Below are 12,597 nucleotides of genomic sequence, written 5' to 3'. Positions count from 1 at the left end.
CTCATCACCGTTCCCTTCGGTCTGGCCATTGGCTGAACAGACACCACTCAAGCCCTCATCAACCAACCGACCAACACACACTAGGCAGAGCTAGATTTAATCATGTAAAATTACTACTCATCCCAAAAGTTTAAACTGATAGGAAGAGGCATATTTAATCATTTATATTTATTTTAACAAATCTATCTTAGCTGCCTAGAGAAACACACTGGTGACAAAGATAACTTAAAGCTTGTCCGTTATCCTCTCTCGATCTTCAAAATTTCAATCACTTCTCTTATTCCAAATGCATCATAATAACCATATGGATGCCATCTTCCATATTGCTACTATTTGTATTTTACCATATAGTCCCCTCCAGTTTGCTAAGAAGTTCACTAATCTTCCAGGCATGATCCATGCTAGACCCATTCTAATAAAGAAATCATCCCGTAGGGATTATAGGTACCTTACAGTGTAATAAAAAGTGACGCATGGTTTCTTCAGTTTTCTTACACATACAGTACAAATCCATCACAATGATTTGTTGTTTTCGTAGATTTTTGTAGTAAGAATCTTTCTTAGTGATGTTGTCCAAACAAAGAAAATTGCTTTCAAAGGCTCCTTTGCGAGTATTATTTTGGTGTTGGGTCCTGCATGGGATGTTTACAAGGTGACTTTGAGATTTATATCATTTCAGAGAGCTCCAATTATAAAAGTAACCGTTTCTTTTAAAGTATAGCACATATTTGTCAACTGCATTTTTGGTCATGGCAATTATAGTAGTAAAGTTGGTGTCAAGGCCCATATGGGATGTTTAAAAGGTGGAATTGATGTCATTTCAGGGAGCTTCAACTTAATGTTAACTATTCCTTTAGAGTATAGTTAGCTCATATGTGGCAATTAGCGCATTCCTGGATCATGACAATTATAGAATTCGATTCAATCTAGTAATACCATGCGGCACTAAGGCAATCATAGAATTAGATTCGATCTAGAAATACCATGTGGCACTAAGGCACTATATCATGCGGGTTTTGAAGAATGCTAACTAGACTTTATAAGTTGTTCTAAATAACTGCAATTTAAAGTTGTTCAACTATATCCATATGTTATTGTCATTCTACCACTTCTGTTTTAGGTAAAACCTAACACTATATAGAGTACACTTTATGTCAAGTTTCTTTCCAACTTTTAATCACCTCCTCTCGTAAGAATTCCAACGTCATAGTATTTTTAAATTTTAAATATTAAAAGGAAAATTTTATAATATTAAAATGAAAACGGATCAAGATTGCCTTAAAAGTTTTTCCTGAACTTTAAGGTTTCAATTGTCTTTATTGAAAATTAGTAATGTTTGAAAATTTCAAACAGCCACAATAATTATTGTAGGACTTATTTTATGTGTCTATTACTCATATTTTTTTTTATAGGTAAGAGTAAATTTTATTGATATAAGAGGCATTTCCCTAGTATACTAGTGGTATACAAAGAACATGTCAGATTACAACTAAGTACTAGTAAGAGTTACTAACAAATCGTAAAGGTTATCCGTATTACAAATAATGGCTGAAGCCCAGGAAAGAAGTGTATTGTAGAAAAATCATTTTAGTTTAGCCACATAATACTCCATATCTTCAAAGTATCTCTTGTTTCGCTCCAACCATATGCACCACATAATACAGTGAGGGATCATTCTTCACACGGCAGCGATTTGAACATTTCCTCGGATACTTTTCTAGCAGCACATATGATTCCTAACATTTCTAGGCATGACCTGTGCCACCCCTATCTATTAAAGACCTCATTCCACAAACATTGGACCACTTCACAATGTAATAAGAGATGATCAACTGATTTCCTATTACTCTTACACATACAACACCAATCTGAAATTTAAAATAATGAGATCATGGTTTTTTCAGATTATCCGAGATGAGAATCTGTCTAATAGATGACATCCAAACGAAGAAAGGATCTCAGTTTTAAACCTCTCTAGTTTTGATTAAAACTTGAAAGGATTTCTGTCCAAATACTTACAAATTATTGTCAAGAGTTTTAAATATACTCCTCAACTACGGTTCATCCTCCCAAATGAAAATTTTTACTGAGTCGTACGCAATCCAGATGTGTACACTAAATTCTAAGTACACAGATGACATTAGCCCCTATTTAAAATAAAAATAACATCAGTGCCCTCTCCTAGCAAAATATGAAAAAATGGTAACCATGGGAGCCATGACCATTGCTTATGAAGCCACCATGGTAGCCTTCTGTGGCCAGCTTCATGGTGTGGTTGCTAATATATATATATATATATTATATTTGAAAGGGTGCCAATTATGTTAATTCGACCATAGATAAAAAGGTACAAAACGTACTCTTCCTGAATGATGCCTAAATCTAAGTTGGGGCAATTTGGAATAAAAAGTACAAAAAGTTGGATTTATGGGCTGAATTGTAATGTGTTATAGGTTGTAAAGGGTTTTTAACAATTTACCCTAACTTTTACTTTGGCTAATTTTTAACCTTGTTGATGAAGTAAAAGTTACTTTTGACCTTGAATCTACTTAAAAGTATATAAGACGACATGAACTCTTATTTGAAACTCTTAGTCTAAATGTCATCGGCAAAAAGCAGATGACAAATTGAGGAAACTATCATAATACCCACATGGAAACCGACTAACTGGGCCCTCCATTTCCAGTTGCCTCTTTTACTAAGGTTCTTAATTCGGTTATACGTCTAATATCTAATCCGAGGTTTGGGCCTATGAAAAGAAATCATAAAAGGCCGGGGGAGAAACAATCTCCAAATTCCTCAACCTTAGTTCAAGTTTTAAAGAGACTTTATATAACTTCCAGGCTTCGGGTGTCTACATACCCTCCATGAGAATAGGGTCGTCCTGGACTAGGTTTTTGGCTCAAATATCATGGGAGAAAGAAAAGAATATTGGTAAGTTCCCGTGTCTTATCTATTTGTTGATTATTAAGTAAAAGGTTTGAGCACTTGTTATACAGGAATTTCTTTTATTGCCTTCCAGAAAACTGAAGTATTTTGTGGTGAAATTCTTGCACGACAGTACTGAACAAGTTCGAAACTCCCATATATATTAACTCTTGATCATTATAGTATCTAGAGAGAGAGAGAAGGTAGGGAATCAGATTTTTGTTAAGATATAAAATAAATAATAAAATCTACATTTTCTTATCTGCTTAAACTTTTAAGACAAGTGATAATTTCATATGGTATCAGAGTAGAGGTCCTTAGTTCGAATCCTAACTCTATACTCTATTCAATTTAATTAAATATTTTACGTATTGGGCCACCCATTGAAGGAGAGTCTGGCCTACACATGAGGAAGAGTGTTAAGATATAAAATAAAAAATAAAATCTACATCTTCCTATCAGCTTCACTTTTTAGGATAAATGGTGATTTCATAGTTTTTGCTTCCCATCTCCAATTCTGTGAACCTGGAGTCACATCATCTAATTCTTGTTTGAAAAGAATGGAGCATATTTTTTTGTTATGCTTTGGGTTTTAATACATAATCGTGCAGTCTGGAAATTGCATAATGAATGTATTAACCTTTTCTTCTGATTGCAGGTCTCTAGAGTTGCTTAACTTCATTTAGACTTGGTTATCTTGCAAAAAGGACTGCATGATGGAAAATGGCTGTTTGTCTACCCCCTAAGAAATCAATGCATGAGATTGTTCCTTTTTTTTTTTTTTTTTTTTTTTGCTTTGTTTATCAGTGGAAAAGTGGAAGTCGTGGTCTGAAACTATAGATAGAAAGGAAAAAAGATTCTTATTTGATTGAACTTCATAGAAGTTCCACAACCTTGAGAACTGTGATTTTAGTATTGAAGATAATATGTGTTCTTGCTTTAAGCAAAAAGATTCACAAAGTCTGTCTATGAAGACTAAGAATAGTAAGGAACTCAGTCATGTTTAAACTTGATCCTCCCCAAAACTGCTGTAACGTGCACTTGCTTGAAGTTTGAAGTTCAACAATGTAAGAGACAGTGCTTGTCAAAATTGATGAAACTCCATAAATTTTGACTATATATCAAGTTGCAAGGTGTAGAAGCCCTCGGTAATTAGAAATGCCTTATTGAAGTTAATGGATTTATAGGTACCAATCAAGAACCATGCAGTAATTTCATTAAATAAAATGCTTAAAGATTATGACATTAGCCTTTTAGCAGATTGTTAACTTGGTTATCATGGTGCTACTTTAGATTTGACCCAAAATACACATAAATGCATGCTTATATATAAATCTTCAAATAATCATGACAGCTCAAATAAAAGATTATAAAGATACATTTTTTTGATAAATAAGATTTCAAAGACGGATCAATTGCAATCAATTTGTCTCAACTCTTTAACACTGGGACACTCTGTTATAGGGGCTCGTATCTAGTGTTTGTGGTGTCCCCTGGGACATTATTATTGGGGTGATCATGACAGTATTAATAGAGAGTGTACTTCTTGTGTACTTGGATATAAATTTAGGTTGCGCCTTTTTAATTGGAAAAATAAAAACAGTTTGGTTCTTGAGGAGTTTGTTTTTGGCATTGTTTTAGTTGTACTGTTTTTGGTAGCGTTTTGAACTTCAAAGAGAACTGTCTTGCGCACTTAGAACACTCTCAATGTATCATGCAAACTGCACATGAATCTAAAATGGCAAACGATTTTTGAGAAAACACACTTTCTCGATCATTTAAACCAAATGCAAAATCCACTTTTGCTATAGTTTCACTATCGCATAGATTTTTTTTCATTTATTAGTTTCTCCCTTTCTCATTGTTTTTTTATTCTACTGTAGAAGAACTCTCCTTCTTTCATGGAAATAATTTTTCGTTGCATATGAGAAAGGTCAGAGTATATTCATTAACAAAGTAGACTACATAGTCTGGAAGTCATTAAATTCTTTACACATACGTATTCATTATACATTACTTTGGAATATTAATAATTTAGTGTATTTTGTTTACTTCATTTGTTGTTAAAGTAACTAATAGATTGGGGACAATGCAAAAATTGAAGAATTGTGTGACATTGAAAATTTGTTGGTAGTTAGAGAGGGAAAATATAATTTTTCCAATAAAGAATATTTAATTGATATAGAAAGATATTAATCTGAAATAGAGTTCATTCAAAAATTATTAGCTAAAATAAATAAAGTAGCTTTTACTTAGTTATTTTAGATAAAAATACACATGATCCAATTGGAGTCTGAACTCTTAAGGCAAAGGCCATATAGAGCTCTTGACACAATGCTCGTTTTGATTCAAATATGAGGTGAGATAGTTTTAGATAAAAATTGAAAGTTGAATAAAATATTATTAGAATATCATTTTTTTTATATTTGTATTGTTTTGAGATTTAAAAAAGTTAAGTTTTTTATTATATTTTTTGTGAAAATTTGAGAAAAATGTAATAATGAGATGAAATGAGAAGAAACACTCTCTAAATCTAAATAGGCTCTAAGAGAAGGCAATCGGACGTGGCTTTCTTACTTAAACATGACTATATTAGCACATTACCTGTTAAGAATCAGATAGGAGAGACCTAGATGACGGAAAGCCACAGACGCTCCCTCGAGTTTGGTTTGAACCGTAGTTTAAACCTCTCTCCCTAGAAAATCCAATGAATTCACATATAACTAATGTCAATAGTCTAAGGTGAATTCATATTCATATTCAAACCCAAAGCCCAATATATGCCAAACTAGTTGAGAGTAACATATTGAAGTAAATGTCTAATCATTTTGGTGTTCTAGGTCAGATACATAGGCACATGACCATGCTGTTTTCTGGTCCCCTCCCTTTATTTGAATTATTGGTAAACACAAAGCCATATAAGTAAACTATAAAACAACAATATTTACTCTATTTAGGGTGGAAAAAATATATATTTAGCATTGCTTAATTACTAAAACTGTTAAATGACGAATATTCATCATTAAAATTTGCAGTTTGGGCACGTTTGATATGCAGAGTGGTCATTCATAATTTAGGAATATGAATATTCATCCCGATTCATAGAAAACCTATCGGCCATATAGAAGTGTGCATCATTGTGTCTGAAAGCAAAAGGGTCTAACCAAATGAGACAAAGACATTACTAATAAAGTTTTAAGAATAAGTTCTCTGTTGTTTTTTTTAGTGGTAATTTACACGTGAACCTATTACTCTCAATTCACTTTTTGGTTCTTCACTTTGTTCTCATAGGAGAAGATGTCATTTGAACTAGAATTTATTAACAATTAACTAATTAATACAACATTTTTATTCTAAAAAATGAAGAATCTATAAAGACCAAAACCGACAGAATTCATGTCTTGAAATAGAAAATTGCTAGTGAGGTTGTATTCATCTATTCTCTGAAGTCTAGGTTAGGTTACCTGTGAGGCCCATCCAAATAATTCCTTTGACATCTTGGATTGGACCGATATGGACTTGGTCTGCCTTCAATTCATCTGTATCGCTGCCACGCACCCCATCACCCTAGATGCAGCCTCCTTCAGTACGATGATAAGTAACTGTTGTGGTGTAGGGTTATAAACGGGTTTAAGGTACAACCATAGGAGTTGAAACGAACACTTGCAATGAAGTCAACAAGGAATTAAAGCTTCAAAAAAGAGTGTCTTAACTCTTGGACTAAGAGATAGCGGCTTGCCCTGATTCATTCCAACACTTAAATTTGGTTGAGCAAAAGTCAAGCAAATTTATTTCAACACAGATAATATGGCCTCTAGATTTGTACTTACCACTTTAAGTACCGCTTCATGTCCAGTTAGTACATACATAAAATAATCTGGCTAACCATAAAAGGCCTCGTACAGTGGAAGACTTGACTGCTGATGCAGTAGTTTTATACAAGTTACCAGCACAAGGACATCCTATGGTACAAAGGCCACTGAAATCTCATTTTTCAAATAGCACATTACATGACTGCTATTTACATTATTGTAATTGTTGTTATTTTTCTATTGCATTCAAGTTTTATTGATATGAGAAACTATGACATTATCAATTCTTTTCTTACATTCTGCATCGCTCATGATGCAGTCTTGGAAAAATCCTCGAGAGGTATAGGAGACAGGTAGAAGAAGAAATCGCTGTCCGCAGGAGTTCTGAGCTAGAAAAGGTTAGCCATAATCCGTTCAATGTTTTTTAGAGGTCTCCAATTCTAGAAAAGAAAATTGAAGCTTCACCTTGGACCTTACACAAACAGTTGCTATTACATATTTAAATACATGGAAGATCCAGAATTAGCAACTCAATTGATCATAATTTCATTTACATGTACTAAAAGGAGATTTTGATGACCTTTTGTCGATGATTCTCCATAATTCAGCTATAACATTTAATTGATACTGTGTTGATCACATTTAATTTTCCACACTACCAAGATTCTATATTTCTATGTCAATACTACATCAGACAATTTATTTTTCAGAAAGACTGGTTGTGTAATGACTCATGGAGGACGAAACAGGATATGGTACTAAGCTGTGGACAAGGAACATAGCATTGTCAATGCTTATAGGAAGATGACAATGATTAAGATGAGAGTTTCTCTTTCCCAAGCAATGAAAATTGATTGCTTTAATCCCGTTACAGTCTTATATGATATTTTTTTCAAAATATTTGTCCCTGTTAAAAGATTTTCTTATCTCAAAATCTATGGTTCTTAACTTCTAAACATGTTCATTTAATATTTTGATGCTATTCTTTATGATATTCCTCTCTTACCCACTTTTTCCTTATCATTCAGACGCATCATGCTGACTGCCCTGGTCTTCAGATGGGCGCTAGGCCACTGGAAATGATACAAAGGTAACATCTTTCAGGTCCATATACATGTGCTGCAATTGGCACGGTGGGAATAAATAACATGTTACAGGGAAAACAACAGGGGCTTCTTTTACATGATTCAAAGTCAACATCTTAGGAACCGGTTCCCTTTTTGACATTATATTCTCCCAAACTATCAAAAAAAATATTCTCCCAAACTAACGATCCTATGTTAGCATGCACAAACCCTAGTTGCTCATTAACATAAAATCTTTGAGGCCCAAGTAGAAGTGCTTCAATTAACCATATAATTGCATTCATTTTCATGTTTCGGGCAGGTACCTTGAAGAACAGAATATTCAAGAGAAAACCTTGATAGAACTCAATCACTTAGAGATAGAACTGGATGTGATGTTGAGACAAACCAGATTCAGAAAGGTCAATTCTTACAAGATACCTTTTTTTTTCTCTTCAAGTTGAAATATCACAGTAGAATAGTTAAACCTGTGGTCAGTGACTAGCTGTAGCCCTGAGATATCATCAAATCAGTAGTCAAAATCCATGAATGCAAAGAAGATAGAAATTAGATTTGTCATACGGTGGTGCTCTCATATTGGACTAGATATTAAAGAAATTGATCCGATGCTCTAAGATGTATTCGAGCATATATCATAGATGGTCGTGGAATGCTGGTTTAGAAGTGCATCAACAGTTTCTAATAGGAGAATATTGAAAACTATCAGAAAATGAGATGAGATGGCAGTAAAATATTCCGAAGAGAAAAAAAGAAACAGCAACGAATTAAAACACTCAAACCATCATAAATCCACATAACTGAAAAATAGAAAAATTCTTCACATTTCTTTTGAGATGATATGCACCGGTATGTGGAATAGAATTAATAACTCAATGCCTAAAGGGCAAAACCCAAGTATAAAAATATTACACAACAAAAGCACCTAAAAAGTATTAGTTCTTAGCCTATATGTATTTTTTGGTCGGTGAGAATGGCCTCTTTACATTAACTCGTTTTCTCACAGCTTATCAACCGTGCAGAATCATGTCTCTTCCCAGTCACTCACTCGGAAGAAAACTATGATCAGCCCACTGTTTAGTTTGGAGAGGTAGGGGATATATCTTAATGAGAGAGAAAACAGGCCATATTGATCTAGTATCAGAAGGTTCTAAGTAGCTTAAGGCAGACATTACCCTTTCCCAGTCGTGCTTCATATATGGTGGCATCTTCCCAAATCCATGACTGCATTGGATTTCCTCTTGCAGTTGAGTGCAATAGCTTTATTACATACCGACCATAGCTCAAATATCTTATCAAAATATCATTCCACCCTGGAAGTTTCACACACTTGATTATATGTTCTCAATACCATCTACTTATAAAAAAAAAATGTTCTCAATACCATCTAATAATTAGACACCACTAACCAAAGGGATGCTCCATGGTTTATGGAAACGAAAAGGCTGTTTAGTTCTAGTTTTTTTTTTTTTTTTTTTTCCTTTTGTTCATCAGCTGTTAACTCTATCAAGTATTTGCATCTTTTTTTCCATTCTTTTCGATAACATAATCATTATAACTTAGAGCTGACCGGGAAAGATTCTGCAGACTTGAATTTAGGATTATATAGACTTGGAGTAATTAATCATTACCAACAAACTTGAATTCAGTTAGTTTAAAAAATAAAGAAAACTTTAAGCCAAGACACCTATCTCAGGTTGAAGCCAAGAAACTAGACTCTTGTCGTTGTCAGAATGAATGGATCCATGTACACTATACAAGAACCTCTGAAAATCCCATAAGTTTAAATGCAGGGAAATTAGAGTTTAGAGCGTCTCTTAACACCTATATGGGGCTGAAATTATCTTCTATTGAAGAACATGAGATGCATTTGGTTCATTATCAATTTTAATGTCTTTATATTCATTTCTAATTAGCTGTGTGCATGATAAATGAGTGTGGAATACTCATGAGTTTGAATGGTAAACAGACACAGCTAATGATTGAAGCTATAAAAGCGCACTATGAAGAGGTATGGCCTTCTAACTCTTTGCGGATCTGAAACATGATGCATTTATAAGTAAATCCAGTGACAAAAGTAAGAACAAAACTTGACATAACTTTCATGGAGCATTTAAGAAAAGGTTTTTAAACTCCTTCAGCATACTTCATTAGAAAATCAATAACTTGTGTTCAAGTAGATATTGAAGGAATAACTCTTGGTGAATGTGATCCTACATTGTCTGAAACGTTTTACTTTTATAATGACTCTAGGGGGCTGTAACTGTAATCTTAACTAGTATTTTTGAAGCAAATGCAAATGTGGCTTGTGCTTTTATTAGATCATTTACAAATGTTGATAGCGTCAATCTCAGCTAAAAGTGTAGAATTTGAGTTGTGCCACAATGAAATGGCATGATGAGATTTTAGGAATTTGAGTGAGGGAAGTTGTAACACGTTATATCTGTTAGAGGGTGGTGAATGAACTTCCATATTGAGCATTATTTGCAAAATCTGATCCAACTGTAGTAGTTTATTAATTGATAGATGCATATATGATGTTTACAATTAATAGATTCATTTATCCCACAATGATGCTAAAGCCATTGTGATATTAGAAAATCAAGCAGCTTTATCCACCACTACCATAGTCTAGGATCATCAAGAACAGAAGTAGATAAAAGATAGAGAAGACCCTCTCAATCTTACACATGCATGTTATGTTGATAGGGACATGGGGCATCGATGGGGGAGGGGATTTAGTGGTGAAAGTAATTCGGATGCTGATTATGGCGGAGAGTTGTGGCAGCCATCAAAAGTAGAAAAAATGTTCATCGACACTTACCCACATGACCGGATAATTATATACCACCCATATCTCATATACCTCCTGTGACATTATCTCTTAATCTTTGAACCCCTAGGGGTTGGCTCAAGTGGTAAGAGCCTTTGTCTTGGTGGTACGCTCCCTCTAGTCTAATGTTTGAACCCTTGGGTGCAAACAAATTCTAGGAGCTATCATACTGGGAGAATTTTCCTTTGAATTACCTAATGTGCACGAGCGAGAAACTCTTACCGAGGGTCCAAACACCCCTGTGATTAGTCAAGACTTTGTTTCAGATACCCAGCGCCAATATTGAAAAGAAATCCTATGAACCTCTGAATTTTAAAAAAATTAAATAAAATTAGAAATGATTCAAGAGTTATGGATAGTGTCATGTCAGTACAATAGAATAAAAATGAGATAGGGAGTAGTACATAGCAATTTCCATGCTAAAGATGGTATCATCAAACCGATGTCTTCAACCTATGACCCTTGTGTACCACATGATCGAGGTATATAAACACCTTGTAACCTGAGTACTGCCAAATATAAGTGGTTAATACAGCATGTGAATTTGGAATCGGTTTGAGCTTTAAAGTAAAGCGATAATTTGCATGGTATATCAAGACCCACTTGTAGACTCTACTTAAATACATCCCAACAAGCGCTATGTAGCTTACACTGAAATCATAGTTCGTGAGGAAGGTCTAGTATTGTGGCCATGATTTGCTGTGTAAAGTGCTAATAATACTATTGTGTATGCGTGCGTTACATGAATTTGAAATGACAGTTTCTAACGGCTCAATAATACAAATATATAGCATGGATCATCACAAAACAGAAGCAGCTTTATACAAACAGAAGGTTGCAATTCATTCATTGTGCAGTGTTGAAATAATCCTTTTTAACAACATCTGCAATATATTAATGAACAGGAAAAGCAGCTGAGAGAAGAGAAGACACTGATGGAGGAGGAGGTATGTAGCTAGAGAGAGAACGAAATCTGAGAGAACTCTACTATATGAGTTTTTGTGTAATCTGGCTGAGCTCTGTGTCTTTGTGTCGTGGCCTCAGCTGGTAGCAATGATGAGTGAGAACCATGTCCTGAGACTGGAACTGGAGCCCAACAACGCCCGTGCCCCTCCACTCCACGAAACCTTGCTTAATCTGTTTTGACCTAGAAGTGTCACTGCTTTCTTGCAACTCAAGAAGTTGTCCTCCTACCTCCTAGTTCTAAAGAATTCCAGGTGTCACTTTCAGACTCCCTGAAAAGCTGCATATCCACCTGACCTCCTGTATAGCTTTGGATTCCTTATTGGGGGGCTGTCATTCTTTATAGATATAGATTTATCCAGTGCGAAATAATATATAATAATATGTTGATGTTTTTTTTTTTTTTTTACCAGTCCGAGACCTGTTAAGTATTTATGTAGTTGATGTTTATTTTTTGACAAGTCCAAGACCTGTTAAGTAAATAAGGTGATATTTTCAAACACAGAATATCCATTTTATTCAACTTTTTAAAAAGGTGCTCCTAAGATAAGTGTAGTAGCTTGATTCCTTATCCAACTGAGATTTGATAAAAATAAAAAAATAAATAAAAAAATAGAAAAGTGAGGCTAAAGATGCATTGAACTCTTACAGATATAATCCTGCGTGAACGCACAAGATTCATTGATTCAAAACATATATTTGGATCACATTGATCCGAGTGTCACTTTGAGTAATAAATTTTATGTTAGCTGTGAATAACGTCTTGTGTGTATTTATAAGAAATGGACAACTCTTTCATCTAAACGGTTTTATGAGTTGAGTTTAGCTCATAAATTTTTTCATAATTTCAGAACCTTCTATTGGAGGAATGGGAGTCCATATTACTTAATCCTACTTTTCCTGTAGACAAAGTCTTCAGTTCCATATCTAAATATGGCGTTGAATATATTTATAAGTAATGAGCAACCATATCTAATTA

At 34.2% G+C, this 12,597-nt stretch overlaps 1 protein-coding gene and 1 long non-coding RNA gene across 4 annotated transcripts in view; one reads left to right on the top strand and one right to left on the bottom strand.

Moving 5' to 3' along the window:
- Positions 1-12,163, top strand: part of LOC122308192 (truncated transcription factor CAULIFLOWER A-like) — a 28,676-nt gene extending 16,513 nt beyond the window's left edge. Inside the window, exons 2-8 of one of the 3 annotated variants that reach the window (XM_043121387.1) lie at positions 7,060-7,138; positions 7,451-7,495; positions 7,769-7,830; positions 8,127-8,226; positions 9,792-9,833; positions 11,561-11,602; positions 11,700-12,163. In XM_043121387.1, the coding sequence (XP_042977321.1) occupies positions 7,060-7,138; positions 7,451-7,495; positions 7,769-7,830; positions 8,127-8,226; positions 9,792-9,833; positions 11,561-11,602; positions 11,700-11,801 (472 nt within the window). In that variant the 3' untranslated portion in view covers positions 11,802-12,163. The remainder of the gene's footprint in view (positions 1-7,059; positions 7,139-7,450; positions 7,496-7,768; positions 7,831-8,126; positions 8,227-9,791; positions 9,834-11,560; positions 11,603-11,699) is intronic. The other 2 variants (XM_043121388.1, XM_043121389.1) reach the window with 2 other exon arrangements.
- On the bottom strand, positions 6,735-11,701 carry LOC122308200. The gene is made up of 2 exons (XR_006241946.1): positions 11,060-11,701; positions 6,735-10,960 (listed from the first exon to the last, which is right to left on the bottom strand). It is a non-coding gene; the product is annotated as an uncharacterized LOC122308200 (long non-coding RNA).
- Positions 12,164-12,597: the final 434 nt, after the last annotated feature.

The sequence above is a fragment of the Carya illinoinensis genome, chromosome 4 (genome assembly GCF_018687715.1).
Source record: "Carya illinoinensis cultivar Pawnee chromosome 4, C.illinoinensisPawnee_v1, whole genome shotgun sequence".
In the NCBI taxonomy this organism is placed as follows: domain Eukaryota; kingdom Viridiplantae; phylum Streptophyta; class Magnoliopsida; order Fagales; family Juglandaceae; genus Carya; species Carya illinoinensis.
Note: the sequence above shows the minus strand (reverse complement) of the source record. Positions and strands in the feature narration are given on the sequence as shown.